This window comes from Microtus ochrogaster, linkage group LG1, assembly GCF_000317375.1.
Source record: "Microtus ochrogaster isolate Prairie Vole_2 linkage group LG1, MicOch1.0, whole genome shotgun sequence".
Lineage (NCBI taxonomy): Eukaryota > Metazoa > Chordata > Mammalia > Rodentia > Cricetidae > Microtus > Microtus ochrogaster.
The window spans coordinates 9,034,524-9,056,829 of NC_022027.1; the positions used below are offsets into that span (position 1 = coordinate 9,034,524).

A 22,306-nucleotide genomic window follows, 5' to 3' on the forward strand; every position below is an offset into this window, starting at 1 on the left:
GTTCTGTCCCTTGAAAAGCATGTTTATGTGCATGTTCACCATTTCCTCTTCTCTTGTTTCCTCTGTGTCCTGAGCATCCCTATTCTTCCTCAGTGGCCCTGGGGAGTATGATGTGCAGACTTCACTGGGAGCTATTATCAGGAAGGTGTCTTTTTAATGGTAATTGCTCATCATATACAGTAATCATGTATACAATGTATACAAATGATGATGATGATAGTGATGATAATTATCCCCCAAAGAGAGCATTGATATAATTGAAATCATTGTGTGAAAGAATCCTGTGTGCAGAAAATTCTCAATACTATGAATGACTTCTTTGTCTCTGTCTCTTATACACACACCCTATGCTTACGTATACAAATATTCCAAAGAAAGGCTTTATTTTCATTTTCTTTGCTACATAGAAACCCACAGGTATGAGGAAAACCCTTCTAGTTTCTTTATAGAAGGGCATCAGATAACCCTCAGGCTGCAGGGCCCTATGTCAGAGGCCAAACTCTGTTTGAGGGCTCATGCATGGCTCCTGTCTTCTCTCAGAGTTTTCATTTCTCAAACTCTTCCTTTACTCTCCCAGTCACTTTTGACTCCACCAGATCTGCCCTTTTCATTGGCACTTTCCATTATTCCAAGGGGAGGGGCAGAGGATGACGATCAGCTTTCCTTCCTCTACAATCCAGTGGATAGTGCCCCTGGAGGATTTAGCTTGGCATATGCCATGACCTCCCACACAATGTGCCCAGCAAATGTGCTCTCTTTGACAATGGGAGCGATGTGCATGCACTGCTTGAGTGTGAACTCAGATCTCCGAGGGAAAGCACAGCCCGGTCCTGAGCAGAGAGGCGGTCACCCTCGTGTGGCTCAGGCAGCTTCTAGCCTTAATGAGACGAATCGATTCCCTAAGAGGATTTCAAAAGGCCGTGCTGATTATGCCTGCGCTGACTTAGAGAGTCAACCTTTAAGATTCAATTTATCTTCAGATTCGTTTCTTCTACCTGAACCTCCTCTCATATTTTGTCCCTTCTTTCTGTTTCCGAAGCCATCATCCTAGTCAGATTTCATCATTCCTGCCCAGGACAATATGATCACATAGTTTCTTCCTTCCTAGATTGTCCCTTCTTCCCCAACTTCAGCTATCTACCCTCTGTGTCACATTTTAATTCTTAAAAACAGACCAGATGAACCCAACCTTCCCATACTGAGTGTTTTCCCTGACTTCAAAATGCTAGAGGAAAGGGTTCCATGTACTGACTAGCTCAGATGACCTTGACTTCCCCCAATGTTTGTAAGTTCTTGGCTTTCTGTTTCAACCTCACTAGTATGGGAAGCAGTGTCTGAAACCTAGATAAAATAGGCAGACCAAGCAAAATTCAAATTTCAGATAACCACAGACATTTGGGTGATATGATCAAACATTATGTGTTGTTTGTCTGCAATTCAAATCCAGCTGGGCATCTGGCATTTGTGTTTGTCACCTCTGGGCATCCTTCCTTGTTCTTTTCTGCCTTTGCTTTTTCAGACCTTTCGCTCTGCCTGCATCTGTCCCTTCTGTATCTATGGAGACCCTGTGATTGCAGTGCTCTCTTGTGCTGTTTTTCTCTGTGGTGCTTGTCATATTCACTAGTACAAAAATCATAAGGATGCTAGTGTGGGTCTGATCCATTTGTGTGGTCTTGAGCCAGCAGAGGGAGATTACATTAATATGACAGCCATCTCTTTGGAACAGGAAGCTGAAACTAGGGAAGAGCTAAACAAAGAAGAGGATGCTATGGTCTCAGGTGACTTCAGGTTCCTTGCGTGGAGCTACATTCTCATTTCCTCTGTTTGTTCTTGGGCTGGCTTGCTGGCACTATGTCACTGGGAAGAGTCTCGAGTCTCCCTTTTCTTCCCCAGGAAGCATGCCTTACTCATTCTCAGTGGTATCTCCCATGAGCTAGGTCCACAGGGAAGAGACCCTTAAAGATCCCAGTGTTGCAAGTGTGCATGACTATGTGCCTTTGTGTATTCTCGTGCATTCAGCCGTGTATGTGTGCACCATGGCCATCACTTCGAGAGCCGTTGCATGAAGATGCCTTTGTAACATGTACTTGAAATGGATTTGAGCTTTTGTTTGCTGTTTGGCTTTTTTTTTTTTTGTGATACTCCCAGTGTATGATGTTCTGTTGCTTCCTGAGAACAGGAGGGTTGCAGCTGGGTTCACCTCTAGTGTGCGTGGAGGAGCTGTTTCTTCCTTCCTGCTGATTCTGAAAACGTGAGCTGTAATTTATCACACAGGCCTGTTTTGATTGTAACAGCTTTGGAACATTCTTATATATTTTTTTGAAGGAGCAGAAAAAAAAGTCCATTTGTCTCCAGCATCATCAACTAGAAATAGCAATATCATTTCCATTCTGTCTTAGACACCTTTCTGCGCATCACTGGATTCATATTATATCTAGACATATCCTTCTGCTTGAAAAGAAATAATGTCACCTAGCCACATCTTTAAAAATATGAAGGACTATTCAACTCATCACTAAATAAAAGTAAGAGTTTCCCAGTTTCCCCTACTTTGAAAGCCTAACTTCAGTTCTTTTCCATTAGAAACAATAAAATGGTGACCATTTGCACCCAGAGGGTGTTTTCAGCTCAGTGTTGTTTTTGCCATCTAGAACTTTGATCGCTGATTCCAAACCCAGCGGTGCTTTAAGCATCCAAATCCTGCTACTTGGCTCAATCCCATTGTCTCCAGGGATAGGTTGAACATGTGTACTTAAGAAGCCCCTCAGTGGGACTCTGCCTTTTCATGAGAAGATGGGAGATTAGGGCAGCAGCTGGCAAATGCATAATAATTTCCCATTGTATTTGTTTGCTTGTTATCTCTTTTGTTTCCAAAAATGCATTGTTCATGCCTGTGCCTGATGAAGCTTATTGAGTAATCTGTAATTATGCTGGGACCCAAAGATGAGATGAGCTTCCTCCTTTTGTTTGAGACAAGGGAACCTTGTGTGAAAGGATACCCCAAGATCTTCTTGCTGCTACATCTGTTTTACACCTTCACGTAGTCGGGTGAGGTGCGAGAAGCCAGACTGCATATCTTCTGAAGCCGTCAACCCTGTTGTTGGGCAAACCCTTGCTGTTCTTCCAGCAGCACCCACGCTTGGCCCTTTGTACTTTGTGGTTCCTCTAGGTTGTATGCTCACGTCTGAGGATTGGAGCTGGAAACCACAGACGAATGAGAACGTGAAGTGTTTGTCGTTCTGAATCTCAGTACCTCCCTCAGCATGATCTTTTCTAGGTCTGTCCATTTACCTGAAAATTATATGATTTCATTTTTCTTTATAGCCAAATAGTATTCCATTCTGTATATACACAATACAATACTTACCCATTCATCTGTGGAAGGACATTTGTGTAGTCCCATTTTCAAACTATTGTGAATGAACATTGTTAAGCCAACTATACCCACAGATAAGCGGAGCTGTCTCCTCTCAGCAAATAAAGATCACCACAGAAAACCAAAACTTGGCAAAATGAAGAGATAACACATCATGGGGAGCCCAGTCCCAAAGCACAGCTACATCACAGCTCTTGCGTCTGTGAACCACGGAACATCACAGATGTGGGGCAGGAAGACTGTGAGTCAGCATACCAGGAAGCCTTCCGTAAAAAAACTGTTCTACAAATGATTGAATCAACAAGACTGGAACAATGACAATATCAATAGACAAATTAACCTGGAAGAGGAATCCCCCAGACAAAGAACTACAGCAACCAATATCTGCTAGGAGGAGAATTAGCCCCCTCAAGGGATTAATCAGCCTCCTTATTGTCCAAAGAAAACAGGTCAACCTTTAAAGTACATGCACACAAGCAATAGAAATGGACTCAACAGGTAGAATTTATATATATTTGTCATAATACGTGTCTATTTTTATAGTATATCTATCTTTTTATCTATATGTAACAATACTCAAAGAAAATGGGGCTATCAGGTTGAGCGGGAGTCCTGAGGCAGGATAGCTGAGAGGGGATGGAGGGAAAGAGGGGGAACGCTAATATTTTTTAACTAAAAACATTTTTAAAAATAAAAATATAGAAAGTCTACACAATGGTGATTTTTCTATTTTTTTTTAAAAAGCATTTATTAAATTTCTTTTACCAAGGAGGGGAAAGGGACTCACCCTTTGACTCATTTTTCCATAACTACTTCCTTTAAAGACTGCCTGTCTAAAACCACGTATGTCCTGAATTGTTAGAGAGTAGGGTGTTGACAAAGGAATTTGGGACTAGAAGTAAACATGAAAGTAGGAACAAATACTAGAGCGTGTTCTAGCCCTTTACCGTCCTTTGAGTGTGTGACTGTCTTTTTGAACATTCGGGTTAGAGTATATAAACGTTTGCATGTCTTTCTTCTGCGGGATGATCAAAGAACTGAAATCTCTTCCTATGGGCCTTTTTATTCGAGTCACTGGTAGAGTTTAGGCTTTCAGGTAAGTTTCCCTGCAGTGATATTTCATTTGTATTTTAATAAACAAAGCTTGTCAGAAGATCAGAGAGTGAAACAGCCACCCCGGTTAGCCATACAAGCCAGGCAGTGATGACACACATCTTTAATCCTAGAATCCATACTAGTTTGCCATAGAAACTAGGCGGTAGTGGTACATGCCTTTAATCCCAACACTAGAGAGGAAAATAAGATGGGAGGAGACAGCTCTCAGACAGTCTTATTCTGAGGATTTCTGGAGGCAGGATCACCATTTCAGGCTGAGTTAGAGGTAAGAGCCAGTGACTGGCTACTTGTTTTTCTGACCTTCAGATTAAACCCCAATTTTTGTCTCTGGGTTTTTATTAATTGTACTACATTTCCCAAACTTAGGCTAGAATGTGTGTGTGTGTGTGTGTGTGTGTGTGTGTGTGTGTGTGTGTGTGTGTTAGTTACAGATTTGGACGTGGTAATAATTAGAGAACCTTTCATTTCTTTCTGCCTGAAATGAAGTGAAGTGAATGCTATGTGGGCTGAGGTGAACCTGGAGAATGTGCTTCAAGAACGTGGTGGTGTTTCATACGGAACTGCTAGAGTTACAAATTATCCTTCTGTGTAGAAGTTCTCTCTGAATAGTTTTCTCAGACACTGACTCCATGCTCCTGTGTTCTAGTAATCTTTGCAGGCATCAAAGACAGGTCAAAGAAGAGCAATAGCATCACGGGGTCTGACGGTAGTAGACGAGGGCTTCTCGGGTGGCGCGCCCAGCATTTATTCAAGTTTGCTCACTACATCTCTAGGTCACTTGGGGAAGTAGATTTGAGAGAGGCTAGCAGCTAGCTCTAGCTTAAACCAAGGAGGGATATTTTGGGTTCCCTTCAAAAGGGGACATGCCACCCCATTTCATGATTGGTTTTTGTATGTGGTGCGTATTGCAATTTATTAGCATTTCATTCGGATTAGTTAGATTATATACTTGATCCTGATTCCTCATGTTCCCATCCACCATCTCCCCCCCTCTATCCCCCCCGCCCCCAGTTTACCCAGGACGTCTAATCTATTTCCTCTTCCCAGGGAGAGCCATGTATCCCTCTTAGGGTCTTTCTTGTTACCTAGCTTCTCTGGGGCTGAGGATTGTAGCCTGGTTATCCTTTGCTTTACATCTAACATCCACTTATGAGTGAGAACATACTGTGTTTGTCTTTCTGGTTCTGGATTACCTCACTCAGGGTGATTTTTTTTCTAGTTCCATCCATTTGCCTGCAAATTTCATGATGTCATTGTTTTTCTCCACTGAGAAATACTCCGTTGTGTAAATGTGCCACATTTTCTTTACCCATTCTTTGGTTGAGAGGAATCTAAGTTGTTTCTGGGGGGCAGGATGGAGGGAGAGAGTAATGAAAGAGATATCTTGATAGAAGGGGCCATCATGGGTTTGTGGAGAAACTTGGTGCCAGGGAATCTCCCAGGAAAACACAAGGAAGACTCCAGTTAAGGCTCCTAGCAGTAGTGGAGAGGGTGCCTGAACTGTCCTTCTGTAATCAGACTGGTGACTACCCTAATTGTTATCACAGAGCCTTCATTCAGTAACTGATGGAAACAGATGCAGAGATCCACAACCAAGCACTGGGCTGAGCTCTGGATGTCCAGTTGAAGAGGGGGAAGAAGGGGAAGGGTCAAGATCATGATGGGAAACCCACAGAGACAGCTGGGCTGAGCTTGTGGGAGTTCACAGGCTCTGGACCAATAACAGCTAGGGAGTTGGCATGGGACCAACCTAGGCCCCCTGCATATGGGTGACAGTTGTGTTGCTTGCTCTTTTGTGGGACTTTTAGCAGTGGAACCAGGATCTGTCTCTGATACATGAGCTGACCCTTGGAACCTGTTCCCTGTAAAGGGATGGTTGCCCCGCCTTGATGCAAGGGGGAGGAGCTTGGTCCTGCTTCAACTTGATATGCCATGTTTTGTTGATTCTCTTGGGAAGGAGGCCTTACCCCTTCTGAGTGGAGACAGAGGAGGAGTGGATGGGTGTGGGTAGAAGGGAGGTAGGGGAAGAGGCAGGAGGAGAAGAGGGAAGGAAAACTGTGGTCGGTATATAAAATAAATAAATAAAATAAAAAAGGAAAAAAACAACAACAAAGATTAGGTGCTCCAGAATGTTCATGTACATGGAAAAATAATTATTCTAATTCTAACCGTATCTTACTTCCTAAGGAACTTTTGGTCTAGGGAAACCATGGTATTTCCCCTTCACTGCATCCTATTGGAAAAGTGTGTGTGGTTTGATAGAGAAGCGGCGATGTTCTCTGAGTTCCGGTTTATTCTTCTTCAACGAGGACTTTGGTAGCAAAGGTGGGTAACAAAAGCTCTATTGGATACATTTTCTCTGGTCAGTTTTGATTTTCACTTCTATGTAGGCATTTAACATTTTGTACAGATTCCAAGTTTCTCCCATTTGGGGCTCTGGGCTCTGAAACAACCACAGGGTTGATCTGCAATGCTTTGGTGTTATGTCATAGCCCTGGAAGCTGGGGATGGACCAGTCACCTGCTATTTGTGGTGCTCCTCTCCATAGATTTCTGTGTGTGTATGTGTGAATTACAGTTTGTTAAAATTCAAAATGAACAGGTGTAAGAAAGCTAAAAGGAAAAGCAAGCAGCTGCCAAGTATAGCACACTTCAATTTTTCCAAATGATTTTACATATTTTAATGTCTGTGATTATTCTATGAACAAGAATATTACTTCCTCTTATGACCAGGGACTTTATTTAAGACAGTAAAATTTCTTAAACAAGGGGGAGCAGGACCACTGATGTCAATCATTCTCCATCATTGTGACCTTTGACTGTGGACCAGGCATGAGAGCCACTCAGAGCGAAGCCCCTGTGAATGAAGATGGGTCACCAAGGACCAGCTAGATCCTAGCATGCTGGATCTGTATTCTGAGTGAATATTGGAAAGTAATTTTAAACTCTAATTAACCAAGTAGATTATGGATGGGTAGGAGCTGCAGAATATACCCTACCAGCCACTATCCTCTCCTATGTCAGGGGAAGATTTCCTGTGGACACTGTGTGTAAATAGCCTGTTTAGTTCCCATGTCTAGAGGACCCTTTGTGCATCTATTTTTATTTCCTTACACAGCGGTTCTCCTGTCAGAAGAGATCAAAGCTTTGTTGCCAGTGGCCTCCGTGTGTTTTTGCCATTACACGTTGTGCTCATGGTTTTCTGTAATGAAGTCTGCGGAAGTGCTTGGCCTGCCTCCTGGAGCCGGGATTCTGTTCCAAAGGAACAGATGATTGGATAGTGTAGGACTTGTTTTCCAGGCTCCTGAAATCTTTTCATGGTGAATGTCCATTTTCCTTACAGGGCCCTCACAGCAAAATGGCCCAGGAGAGCTGGAAGGAGGTACCCCAGGAGTGGCTCTAATATCGGTGACAAAGGAATATGAAGGCCACAAATTAGCTGTCCAAGAGCTCACCCTCACCTTCCACAGAGACCAGATCACAGCCCTGCTGGGAACCAATGGTGCAGGGAAAACAACCATCATGTGTGTCTCATTTTCAAAACCATATTTTATCTTCCTTCTCCCCCTTCTCCCTCTTTTTCTTTTCTCCATCTCCGTCCCTCTTTCCTTCTCCTCCTCCCATTTTTAGTTTTTTATTGTTGTTGTTTTGCTTTGATCTCAATGAAAGCTTAGTGATTCAGAAGAGCAAGCTCTCTCCAAAGCATGTTCCCTGCCCCCATAGTCCTCAATCATATTTTAGACCTGGAGTAGATTCCAAGGGGAGAGGTGGATGGATATTTTACAATACACCAAACTTTATTTATTTATTAAAAATAATCCAATATGTTTTACTTTAATCTTCTGAAGTTCTTTGACAGTTGCTAAAGCATAATTTTATTTGAATAATTATAGGCAAAGAACAGCAAAATCTCTATGTACTAAGAATGTTTGCTTTTCTGTTTTCATCTTCTTTTTCTTTGACTTTTTTCTTGCTAAGTCTTGGATTTTGGTTTTGGATCCAGTGGTTTCAGATTTGATTAAAGAATTCAATCATGTAGCCCCAGAGGGGGAGACGTGAGTTCAAATATCCATAGCCTTGAGCTGGTTGAGGAACAGCCGTGTTGAAGGCTAACTGCCAATATTACAGAGTGTGTCTTTTGAGTAAACCACTCCTTATTCTTTTTCTCAGCAAATGTGCACAGGTCTAATGTATGGTTAGTAAGAATGATGAGAAGAAAGTGGTCCCCACCTTAGCGAGGACGGCAGAAATGTGGTGTCTGTGGGGCCCCAGCAGCGCTTGCTGGAGACAAATCAAAAGAAGAACATGGGGTGTTTGTATTTGTACCTCACACACTGAAATAGAACGAAAGGGTTATCCCTTTCTTGGAACTTGCAAATTGAGAACGTACCATAACTCAGCAAACGTTTGCTAATATGCATGTCTTATCAGGGAATCTCGGTGCACCTGTCTTGCAGAATTTGAGAATTAAAAAAGAAGGCTTTGGATGTTTCAGGGTTCACTAACGACTTGGCTTTTAGTGATATTTGGAGTACACTTGGAGTCATCTTAAGTGCTTGCCTCTTACTTTCTGGCAGTGCTTGGAGCCTGAGAGCCAATTACTGAACTGGGTCTTTATCATTTAAAGCAAAGGCCTCTGAGACTCATGCAGAATGATAGAGTTGAATCTCTGTGTCCCCAGATTCCGTTTCCCTAGATTTGCCTGACACAGATCAAAACAATCTGAAAAATATTGCATCTGCCCTAAATATGTTAGTTTTTTCTTGTCAACATTCATTCAAAAGTACAATAAACAAATGATTTAAAGAGCATAGAAAAATGATATAGATGACATCCATACGGCAATTTTTGTACACTAAACTGGAATATTGAAATTTTGGTGTAAGGGGGCTATTGTCAAACCAACTCCCAAGAATACTTGAGGTATCATTACATTTATTATTTTGTTGAATTCCCAAATTGGTTTGGAAGTTGTTATAAAAAGAATTGCTAATTGAATTTCTTAAGGCATAACTTTTGTACAGTCAGTATCATGTGTTTTTGCATATAGTTCAGTAAGAGTGGGCATGTTTGTCTGACATCAGAGCACATACCACAGTGAAGACACAGAACATTTCTTTTCCCTTCTGAGATGTTTTATCATCTTTTGGCCCTGGCCCCTGAGTAGCCACTGACCTGTTTGCTAATTTGTTTACTTATTCCAGAATTCCATATAAATGGAATTGAGTCTACCTTCTTTTCTCTCAGACTATTCACCTAAGTGTGACGCAACTGTTGAGGTCTACAATCACATTCTGTCTTCTGGGACATTCGTAGGTCAGCCTTTCAAAGTTGGACAGACCAACATCCCCATGAATTCCATATGGTTTTTTTTTATGTTTTATCTGACCGTGTGGAAAACCGGTCAGCAGAAGGTGTGTGTTCCCTGTAAGCTGCATACACCACCTGGGATCCGAGTGTCTCATTGATGTTCTGAGCTTCCAGGTGTTGCTCGTGCTGAATCTTGTTCCCTGCAGATCCATGTTGATGGGGCTCTACCCTCCCACTTCTGGAACGATCATCATAAATGGCAAGAACCTGCAGACAGATTTGTCCAAGATCAGAGAGGAGCTGGGCGTGTGTCCACAGCAGGATATTCTCCTGGACAACCTCACTGTGCGGGAACACCTGATGCTCTTTGCTGCCATAAAAGCACCTTGGTGGGCCAAGAAGGAGCTACAGCAGCAAGTCGACAAGTTAGTAAACGGTTCTCTATTTCCCCTACATGTCTTTACTTAGTCATGCAGGTGAAGAATGCGGAGATAATCACTATCATCTGTCTGTATGTGTGTGGAAAGGAAAGATATAGCAGGTGGATCTTGCATATGGAAGTATGTGGGAGCCAACAGCCCTGGGGAGCTTAGAGACGGCTTTTCTGGAAATGAACTAGATTTGATTGTTTGTCTTGGAAATGGGGGAAGAACTGAGGCAGCATAGGAAAAGTGTCTAGACAGGGGCTAGAAGGCTTGTGTATCTGGAATAAACACAGTGCAAAGGAAGACAAGGAAACTTGCCGATGGACTCCTATTTGGCATGCTAAGGAACAGCAAATTTATCAGGTACACAGGTGAAGACTTTCATTCGTCTGCAAGGTAGGCATCTCTAAGCCACAGCAGGCACACAGCCATAGGAGAGACTGGACAGAGAAACAGCACACCTGCTGTTGGCTTCCCCACCCATCCCAGCACAGGTGAGAGAAACACTAATGATACCCTAGAATAGCAGCTACAAGGGCAGCAATCACATTATTCCAGTCCACCGTCACCTGGAGAGGAGGGCGGGTACATCACAGGATGACCGTGGGTGTGAAGGAAAAAGGTGACACATAGGAAACTGAGGAGAAGGCAGGTGGTGGAATCGGGTGATGGGAAAGATTTGTTTTGTAGCAGTGGACATGGGGGTGGGGATGAAGGAGAAGTAGGCCAGTGGGAGTTCGTGAGAATCTTCTGGAAGTGGAGAACATGCTGTGGTCCCAGTTATCTTCCAAGATCAAATATGGAGGTTGTCTTCAAATTGCAGACATGGTAGTTTATCCTTAGAGAGATGGGCTGCTCAAACAGGGATGTGAAGGTCTGCCCCAGAGCTCTCACAAGTCAGATGTACCTAGCCTTTACCTTGGGTTGCAGCATGCAGGATCGAAGGATGTTCTCTTTCGAGGATGACAGACTGGACAGGGAAGGAAGGGCTTTCCAGGATATTTTAGTGCCTCTGCCTTGACTACAGCATACCCACCCCTGTGAACACTATGATGGCCTAAGAGGAGAAAGTTATTTGTTACCAGTTATGTTCAATGTGTCAGATGAATACAGGTGGCAGTACCTTTACAATGTGGTCAAAGCATGTCTCCTAACATCCTTTAGTAGAGATCTTAAGGGGTGAGGGAACCCTGGCTCCTTGAGGAAGCTTCCTCCGAAACATGGTTCTCTGAAGTCTTAACTGAACAGACCGTCTGATGCAGAATGATCTAGGTTTACACACAATATTTTATATCGATGGGACAAAGCAGAGTTATGGGCTTTCTTTTGTTAGAACAAGACCACACACTCAGAATGGGGAATTCACATACTTCTCCGGAACCAGGGGGCCAGGATGTGAAAGCAGCTTACCAGGGGAACTCCCTGTGCAGCTCCCCCACCAGTCTCTCAGTGCAGAGTTTGAGGAGGGAGCGACAGAGGAATGCATGGCTGCACAGTTTACTTTTGCCTGCCCTGGGAAGAGAGCAGCATTTAGATCATTTCAACTTGAGATAGCTGCCTGTGTTTAGACACCAGCTATGACAAGGGCATATGTAAAACAAATCAAACGTGCCCCCTGGACAGATGCTCACTCTCTGAGGGTCAAATGCAAATTAAATTTAAAGTCTTGGAAAAGATCCTCAAGGGACAGGAGCCCTTGTGGAAAGTGGCATATGGCACCACAAAGTTAGTTTAAATGCTTCTTTCTCCATTTCCTTCTCTCTCAAAAGTCACCCCATTGGCCTGTTGTCTACTATAAAATGTTATTCTCAGTTCACCTTATAATACCTTTGTAGAATGAATGATAGCAGAAATAATGTACATAGCAATTATCTCTTAATTGTACAGAGAGCATGCTTACTTTCTACTTCTTAAAACCATCTCAAACTTGAGTTAGTCCTCAGTATGAAAAAACTGTGCTTGTATGAAACTAAATATATACTTTGTACTACTTAAAACCATCTCACACTTGAGTTAGTCCTCAATATGAAAATACTATGATTGTATGGACTACATATATATTAGATAACCAATTAACTGCATACAGCATACTCCTTCTTACTATAAAGACTTGGGTCACTTGTTTCCATTAAAGCTGCCTTTGCATATTTTTAGCTATCACACAAAATGATGGGCTTCACGGTGACATTTTCATACATGTTTGTCATTGCGCTTGGCTCATACTCATTCCCATTGCTCTACACTGCTCCCTCCCTCTCCTGCTAGTACCCCTTTGCCTCTTAATATAGTAGTCACTTTGCTTTTATGTCAAGTATATACACAATATATATTTAAATCTAGAGTCTACATACTTATTTAATTTGAAAATTTGTATCTATGTTGGGCTATAGCAAATTCTACTGTGATTGTGACTGGGGGATTAAATCTAGTTCCTGACGTTGCCACATAGGCTTCATTTTCTTATTTGGGTGCTAGGCAACCTTTAGCAGTTATCAATTCACAACATGTTACCTAGCAACAAAGCCAATTTATACAAAAGCAATCATAATGAGATCATGTTTTAGGACCGTAGTTCTCAATTAGAGGGAGGGAAAACTGAAAACATCTGATTTGGAGCCAACATACCTCTGATTAGTGTTCTGTAGCACAGCTTGTTTTCCTTTAGGTCTGAATTCATTACCATGTGAGCACAAAGGAGGAAGCAGATCTTGTACCATCCGTGGAGGGAACAGTTGTCAAGAGGCAGATTGTTCTGCCTCTCCTTTGATCTAAGGAAGGCAAGAGTAGCCAAAAGAGGAACATCTTCAGTCATGGAGCGATTGAAATGCTGTTGCTGTATTGCTACCACGTAGCATTTCAGTGAACATAATAGAACTCAGGTTAGGGGCAGGTTATCTTGGTGTGCAGTGAGGTCAGCGTGTGGAAGTGGAGCAGAGAGAGAATAACGGGTTGAGCCGTGTCTATAGTAACCCATGATGATGTCAGATGGAGTATCAGCCAAGAGAGAGTGGAGCAGAGAAAGAGGAAGAGTGGATTTGGCTCCTTAAGGAAGATGGTGGGATGGATGCCTCAATTCTCTGCAGGGCTAAGTGAGATGAACTGACCTTTGATTTACTACACAGATACCATTAATGACCTTCAACAAAGAAGTCTGAGTATGGAGGTCTTCCTGGAGCCATGTAAGGAGGGAAAGCAAGGAATATGGCAATAGCAGTTTTCCCCCCAGTGGGAACAGAGAACTGAAATGATGCCATGTTGGGAAGTTAGAGGATGGCATGAAGACAGGAACTGTAACATCCTGTCTGTCCGCTGCTGATGCTGGTCAGTAGAGGATGAATGATTCGATGGGCTAGAGAAGAGACTCGTGATGGAAACTTGCTGGTTACGGGGCAGTGAAGGGACCTTTAAAGAAGCCAAAGATCATCTCTCCAGATAGTACATGTGGTGCAGCACACAGGCAGTGGGAGGCAAGGCGGAGTGTCTGGAACCCTTATCCAGGTTCAGCATTATTTTAGAGTTAAGAGTGCATAAGCTGGGGATTGTCTACTACAGATGTTATCTCATATTTGGGAGGTTGGGGCTAGAACATCAGGAGTCAAAGTTATCTTCTGTTGTGTAGTAAGTTCAGGATCAGCCTGGGTTCCATGTGAAGCTCTCTCTACACACACACACACGTACCACATATACACATATACAAACACATACACACATGCACATATACACATATACATATATACATATACACATATACACACATACATACACACATATACACACATGCACATGCCCACACACACACGTACATGCACATACATACATACACACACGTACACACACGCACACAAGAGTTTGAAAAGAAGTTCCCTGCACAGGTAAACAGTGATCCTTCTAGAAGTCGTAAGTTATTAAAACTCCCAGCGCTAGGGAACACACTGGATACTAAATTCCTAAGAATCCCAAGAGAGTAAACCTAGAAACAGGGCAGACTAAAAACACATCTGGATTGGCATATGACAGCAATATTGGTAGTGGTGACAGTTCCTGGTGACCTGGGATTCAAGGTGAGCAGTTTTAGAGGAAATGGGAGAAGACTGGTCTGAAAATCATGAGTCACCCGCCGTACATCTAGACCGAGAAAGATAGAGGGTTTATGATGGATATGAGACTTGACTCAAGCCCATTTCCCCTGTCTTACCCAGGCTTCATTGTGTGGCCTCCCCTTAGCTGCAAGATTAGGATTTGTTGTTTCTAGCACATGTCATTCATCTCCCCCCAGGTCCTGGCAACTTTATTGCATCTTTGGAACACACGGCTCAAGCATTGCCATCTTGCCAAATCTCACTGTCCATCTGGCTGACTCCTTCCTCCACTTCCTTTAGAGTCACAGGGCATTCCTGCAGAACCAGGAGCTTAGCTCCTTTGTATTTTTTGTAATTTCTTATCTGGCCTTTCCACCTGACTCTGAGTTTCTTGAATCACAGACAAAATTTGACTTATTTCTCTGCCCCTGGAAGGTGACAGGTGCCCTGCACTATAAAGGGTCAATAAACTTTTGCTCTATAAATGAATGGATGATTGAAGAGAAGTTTCCAGACACATTTTTGGTTACATAATTGAGACTTGACATGAGAAAAAGTCCTCTTCCCTTTCTGTGCCGCCTAATGATATTCTTATTAGGGAGATTTCCTGTCCTTATTATGAGAAGACAGAGATGTAATTTCACAGAAATTATCCATTTTCTTTTGATTTGCCAGGCCTCCATAATTAGGAAAACACTAGCCTTTGAGTAATCTTAGAATTTTAAAATCAAAGAAAAAACAAAACGAAACAAAACAACAGATGATAACACCTGGGTAATGTTTGCAAGAGGCTTACTGTTCTCTGATATTTATGCCTGATCTAAGCACATGCGCATGCCCTAAAACCAGCAGGCTGGGAATGATCAGGTTTTGCCACAGATTCCTCTCCAGCCCCTGAGAGTGGTTTTCATACTCTCCTCCACAATACCTAAGAGACCAACTACAGTTCTAGCAATGTGTCTTTATCTGGAGGAGAGGCATGTCCTTTGACTTCACTGACATTAGCTGGTGTTCTATCCATCGATTTAAATGCCAGTGGTACAGTCGTCAATAGGACTCATCAACATGACATCTACATGTGCTTCTTAGACATGATAAAGGCCCCGAATGCTGTCCATAGAAGAGACAAACAGGAAGCACTTTGGTATGATAGAAATATAATCAGCACAGGCAAGTTTGAAAGCATTTGACAGTTTTTTGAAAACTTATTTTCTTGTCCGTCTTCTTTGCTGACTCATTTATCACTAATCACCGTCAACTGAGGTAAATGGGCTCCTGTCCTTTACTGTGTTCCAGTGGTCCACGTAGAAAGGGGTTGCTAGACTAGGGAGTCCAGGCACTTGCTGAACCATTCTTTCTCCTCTTTCCTGTCGGGATCTTTTAAACCATGGCTCCACTAGCGAATAGGGTCATAGTGATTGCCCGAGATTAGGCTGAGATGTGACAAGCAGGAAATAGACACTGAGGCTTGGATTGAACACAAAGGGCCTTGTTTTTTGGCTGAAAACTAGGCAGTAAGAAGCTGATTTGAGTGCTCTCTGTGCGTCAGGCAGAAAAGGCAGAGAGAATGAAACTGACAAGAAAATTCTCTTTCTTCATTAGACGAGGAAGTCCTTGTCATTCCCTTGCTACTATGCTGGGAATCTGGAAGTGTTCCAGGAGCCAAGTGTTCTTGAAGCTCAGCTTTGCGGAGCTCCTCTGATTCTTATGCACCTGTCTGGAAGCTTCCTCCTTTGCTGCGGAATGGCCTTTCAATTGTAGGCTGTCAGGAAGTGCTAAGCAGGCCTGTCCTGTCACTCATAGGGAGGGGCTCCACTTTCGCTGCTTAGGGAAGAGTGAAATGGAAAGACTGAAAATAAATAATGAGAGTAAGGAACTATTATTAAAGCATAGTGGCTTTGGAATTATGCAAGAAACGGGGGTTCCTAGCAAGAGGAATAAACACCACATTAAAAGTTTTTTTTTTGTTTTTGTTTTTGTTTTTTTTTGTTTGTTTGTATTTTGCTAGCCAACTACTCCTGAGCATGGTGCTGCCTGCCATGGAGTATGGCTGATGTACCTAGTGTTACTCCATTGGAGAATACAACTTTTTCCCTCTCCCAGCAGCTCTCAATTGCAAAAAACCTTCTTTCTACAAATGGGGCTTTGTGTCCACTGCCCCTTTTTCTTGCTGAAATTTTGTCTGTATTGAACCTGTGCATGCTGACCCAGTGTCTGTGAGTTTAAACAAGCATCAGGCCTGTTGTGTTGGGAAGACATTGTTTCCTTGGAGTTGTCCATCACTTCTGGCTCTTCAAATCCTTTTACTTCCTCTTCCACATGGATCCCTGAGCTCTGAGGGGGAGGGATTTGACATCCCATATAAGTCTGAGTGCTCCAGAGTCTCTTACTCATTGCACATTGCCGAGCACAAAATGGACTCCATGTTGCTGCTTGCTTTGTCTTTTTTGATTTTTTGTTTATTTTGCTTGATTTTATTTTTACAGAGAGGGAAAACATGAAACTGGGTGGGTAGGGAGGTCGGAAGGATCTGGGAGGAGTTAGGAGAGGGAAAAGAATATGATCAAGATATATGAAAATATGTTTAAAACAGCAATCACTAGAAAAAGTTCTTTTTGTTAGTTTTATGAAATCTCAAAGTCAAGACTGAAGGACAATTGCAGATTTACTCTAATGTTAGTGATTATTGATGATTTCCACTTGACACAGGGCATCATTGCAAATTCCTGATTAGATTAAATTTGGTTAGATGAGGTCATTAAATTTTCATGCATAGTGGGCCAGAGAGTTAAAGGCCTCTGGTGAACCCTGGGGCTTTCTTTGCCTCTGCTAATGTACTGCTCTCCATATGTATTAGAAGAATTCAGGTCCCTTCTTTGCAGGAGGCCTGAATGAAGAGAAGAGAGATGGGTCTCAGGAGAGTTGACCAAAGTACTTTGAGCACATAACACTTTTTAGATACCATGACTAATATCATGCTTGATGCAATGACATGGTGTCATTGGCCCACCTATAAGCCCAATGATACTGTGCTTAGTGTGTACCCTAGCATCCCTAACTCTTGCCACAAGGACCTTGTGCAGTTTACAAAGACCTCAGGCACAGTAAGCCATTGTACGAGACATGAAACCCAGGGCAAAGCTTTCAGGTATTCAGGAAGAAGATGAGGACTTTCTTGTTGTTGCAGAACTCTTGATGAAGTGGAGCTAACTCAGCATCAGCACAAGCCGGCTCGAGTTCTGTCTGGAGGCATGAAGAGGAAGCTCTCCATTGCTATTGCTTTCATGGGCAGGTCAAAGACAGTGGTTCTGGATGAGCCGAGCAGTGGGGTAGACCCTTGCTCCCGTCGCAGCCTCTGGGATATTCTACTCAAGTACCGGAAAGGTAGGTGGTGAGACCCATTCCCCTTTCTCTCTCCACAATGCTGTGCTTGTATATATTGTATATATGAAGCAAGTCATATTATAATGAGGGTGCATGATATTGCTTCAGAACAAATAAGATATTCTAATAGTTTATGATATATTTGTTTGCTAATATATTTATAATACTAAGAATACCTACTTTGCATTTGATCTCTTACGTCAATATTAGAAATGATACAGTCAGTGAGTTGGAGTTATAGGTGATGTCATTTGAAGCTGGCTTTGTCTAAATTACATTCCATTTTAGAAGCATGAAAGATGAAAGGATGCAATTAGAGGTCATCAAAGACAAACTTTCCTGAGTTAGGCAGCTTTCCACTGCTGTGGATAAAACGACTGTTTGGGCTCTTAATATCAAAGCTTCCAGTAAATGAGTGCCTGGTTCTCATTCTAGTTTGCTTTGCTGTGGCCTAGATAGAAGACTCTGACCAAAGGCAACCTGGGCAAGAAAGGGTTTATTTTACCAAATACTTGCAGGTGATCTTCTATCACTGAAGGAAGTCAGAGCGGGAACTCAAGGCAGGAAGCTGGAGGCAGGCACTATGGACAGACATGGTTTGACGCCTAACTCTGTGGACCATTTCCTGTCTCATTGTCTTACTCAGTTCAAGCCCTCAGACCCAGGGATGGTCATGGTGACCACCATGGGCTGGACTCTCCCATGTCAATCATCATTCAAACAATTCCTCACTACTGTATCCACAGCTCTGCCTGAGTTGAGGTTTCTTTTCTCCAAAGACTCTGTGCTACTCAAATTGACAATTAGTGCCACCCACAGTTGTCCTTTTTCTTTGGACCTGCAGTGGTACAGTATGTTATGGTAGATGGGTAAGATCACTTCATGATGGCATAGAAGCAAGGCCCAGGAGGGACATGGTCAAAGGGCCTAACTTCCTTCTAGCAAGCCTCATCTCCAGATGGTCCTACCGCTAACATATCAGGCTGACAAATAGGCCCTTAGCATGTAGACCATTGGAAGGTCCTCAGGATCTAAGTGGCAGCACTTTCTGTTACACAAGGAAGCTGAGGCATGGTGAGATGGATGTGTGGTAGTCTCACATCTCTAGAGAAAGCTGACAAAGGGGGAAACACGTCTCTGCCAAAGAGGGGCCATATGTCTCTTTTTATTGCTCATTTACCACTGCAAGCATTGGGTAGGCAACTGCTTGCTGCTTTTCATCTTCTGCCTGCTTCCCTACTCGACACAGTCAGGAAGTGATGCTAGAGGCATCTTACATAGAAACGTGCTTTGAACTGAACATGAGGATCGGTGAAGCTCATCTCAGTGCTGATGAAGGACTATCAAAACTTCTGTGGCCAGGTTGCACAATCTTATAAAATGTTGTCACCCCCCCCCCCACTTTTCATTTCCTAGCTTACCACTTTTCTTTGGCTTGACTTAAAACTCCAGCTTCCTTGTCAGTAGATCAGGGTTTGCTGTAGGAAAAGAATGGGGGGAGGGGGAAGAACAATCTAGAGCCTGCCCTTTTCTTCAGCAAATAGGCAGCGATTCCGTTCCTTCTGTCCCGCGGTTCTGAGGAATTACAAAAGGAGAACGCAGATTGAGGAGCTGGGGAATGGAGCCAGCAGATACAGCTTTGCTGTCCCATGTGCTCTTGGGTTGAGTTGTGCAGCTGCAGGGGAAGAATTTAGGTCCTGTCTATGAAGCTGACTAGGAGGGCAGGATGCTGGGCCCCTGGGAAGCATCAGGGACTGGCGTCCTCACCCTTCCTAGATCCACAGCTGCAGCCCTGAGAGGCAGCCAGAGCTTGTGAGAGATGCTGCCCTTGGAGCTGTCTTGCTGGAGGCCAGGTCAGGTTTCGGGGTCTGCAACCAGAATGCCTCAGCTAAGCAGGAGGCGTGGAATATGAAGCAGTCAGGTGGGGCTCCCTGAGAGAGCCCCTGCCCAGGCTGCAGACGCTGGGGCTGAGAGGACAGTGCTGTGGGTCTCAGCATGATAGGCTTCGCCCCCACTCGTAACTGTTTCTCTGCCTCTTTGATCCATTTGCCTGCATGCCCTTTGCGAGAACAGAAGAAGGACCTGGAATGAGAAGATGGGAAACTCTGGTGGAAAACACTAAATGCAGCTTATGGGCACTGATTAAAATTTAAGATTGGATCCCTTACTTTCCTGCCACGTTGAGTGGTACTGGTAAAGAAGATGGATGGAGGTTAGATGAATGGATTATAATTTCCCTGCTCTGTGAAATGCACAAATTAGACAGAGCAATCCCACAATTAGTGTTTAAGAATCAGAGATAGAGTTGTTTAAAATATATTAATTATATTTTAATGTTCCATACTTTTTCATTAAAATATTCATTGAAAAATTAGTCCACGTATATAATGTATTTTCCATGTAGCCATCCCTCACTGCCTCCCTCAAACTCTCCCTGCCCTATCGACACACTACACTTCCAATTTCATGCTTTCTAAAAATAGCTCACTGAGTTCAGCTAGTGTTACACATATGTGTTGTGTCATCTGCTGGGGCATAAACAACTTAATATTAACCATACCTTAAAGAACAATGGATTTCTCTATCCCAGCAACCTCCAACTGCAAATGCTTCTTTGGGAACCTCTTCTCGCCCTATTCTGGGGTCTGCTTTCAGTTTTGAGCATCCCGATACATGTATATGATGAAATAGCATAAGTATCTCTCCTTTCCCCCTCCATCTCCTCCCATGCACTCCCAACATTCCCCCTTCGAACTTCAGTTAGGCTTGCACATCAATACATCGGGGTGGAGCCATCTCTACCAGAGCATAGGAAAACTAGCAGCGGTAGAATCCCCAAGAAATAATTATTCTTCACCTACTACCCAGCAACTTTTGGCTTGGTCTTGGGCATGTGACCACACTGCTGTGAGTTCATATTGTAGCAGTCATATTGTGTCCAAAGGATGGCATTTCCCAGCTATCGTCCCCACCCTCCAGCTCTCCCTCTCTTGGGTGGTTAGTTGGTGGGCCGTTTAGAGTTTAAATAGTCAGAATAGACAGCTGCAGTGTAGGTCTGAGAAAAAGGTAGTCTTCATTAAACTCTGCGATTCCATTCCGTGTTGTTTAAGAGCGATTATTTTCATCTTCGGGAGACCCCTTTGGAATTGTTGTACTGATTGGAGTGCAAAATGAATAACCTGTGAGAAGATTGGCTAGACGGTAGTAAAAGGCAAACATGTCTTCAAAAATGAAAATGTTTAGCTTGTTCCTGTAAACGCCCTCAACTGGCAACTGACCAGGCTTTGTGAGAAAGACTGCGTGGAAACAAATGTTACCTGCTGAGGGGAACAGTCATTTTCCCATCAGAACACTGAGCACTGGACGCTCAGTCTATTGGGCGTCTTGTGTGTGTGTATGTGTTTGTGTGTGTGTGTGTGTGTGTTGTTCTTTGTGGACAGTGTGAGCTTTTGATCAGCCCTGGTGCCAGCATTTCAGTGTCTACCCTGGAAAGATCAGTAATGAGGCAGAGGCACCAGAGCCAGGTGGCACATCACAAACAAATGCTGAGACCAGATTTCAGACTGGCTGTCCATTTCCTTTGTGAGGTCGGAGAGACGGCCAAGCTCCTCCAGGCTGCAGTTTTCTCTGTTGCAAAAGGAGACTGTCACACTGTCCTATAGGATCATTTCTCCAAGCAAACAGTTCCCAGCCTGTTGGTTGCAACCCTTTGGGCACCGAAGGACCATTTCAGCAGGGGTCTCATGTCAGATATTATGAGTATCAGGTATTTGCAACATGATTCATAACAGTAGCAAAGATGCTATTATAAAGGATCAGCAGAATAATCCTGTGGCTGGAGATCTCCCACAACATGAGGAACTGTATTAAGCGGTCTCAGCATGAGGAAGGTTAAGAACCACTGCTCTAAGGAGTCAGTGAGCTGCTTGAGAAAGTGCATGTGGTTCAATATCTGGTGTGTGGACTCTCCATACATGAGAGGTTATCATCATTTAAAAATACACAAGATATCCATTCAGGACCTGTAAGTTTTGGAAATAACGTCTGGATAGGGAGAGCTGCACCACCAGAATCAGAAAGAAAGAGCAGGGTAATGGCTTGTTAGAATATGCTTTGAGGATAGAGCAGCATCTTGGGTTCCTGTAGCATCCACTGAGAGCCATCATGGATCAAATATCTGGGGCTGTAATCTAAATTCGTTGGGAATTATTCGCTTTCTTATCTCTTCCAGCTTTAGTAAAGTGTACTTGACAAGTAAAAATTGTACATGTTTGGATATTTTTTTGCGAGGAAACTTTATTCAAAGCAAAGCGATACAGTAAGTTGAATACACTGTTGAGACAGCAGGCCACATGAATTAAAGTCCTCAATGACCCAAATTATTTGGGGGTTTTCCCTTATGGGTTCAAGAGAAGGAGCTTGGTTGCTATGGGATAGTTCTTTATTTTGATTGAGCGATTACATTATATAACCATTTCTCTACTGTGGGTATCTCTTCCCATAGTGCATCTGGTTTTAATCACAAGCATGCCCAATTACGCAGAGACATAAGATGGCAAATAGGGATTTCTCTCTAAACATAAACTCTGTGGATGCATTTGCCTTATTATACAAGCA

At 43.1% G+C, this 22,306-nt stretch overlaps 1 protein-coding gene across 1 annotated transcript in view; it reads left to right on the plus strand.

The window, feature by feature from the left end:
* Positions 1 to 22,306, plus strand: part of Abca13 (ATP binding cassette subfamily A member 13) — a 397,315-nt gene that overhangs the window by 176,801 nt on the left and 198,208 nt on the right. The window contains exons 36-39 of the mRNA XM_013350751.1: positions 6,680 to 6,817; positions 7,835 to 8,015; positions 10,008 to 10,226; positions 17,493 to 17,689. Coding sequence (XP_013206205.1) covers positions 6,680 to 6,817; positions 7,835 to 8,015; positions 10,008 to 10,226; positions 17,493 to 17,689 — 735 coding nt within the window. The remainder of the gene's footprint in view (positions 1 to 6,679; positions 6,818 to 7,834; positions 8,016 to 10,007; positions 10,227 to 17,492; positions 17,690 to 22,306) is intronic.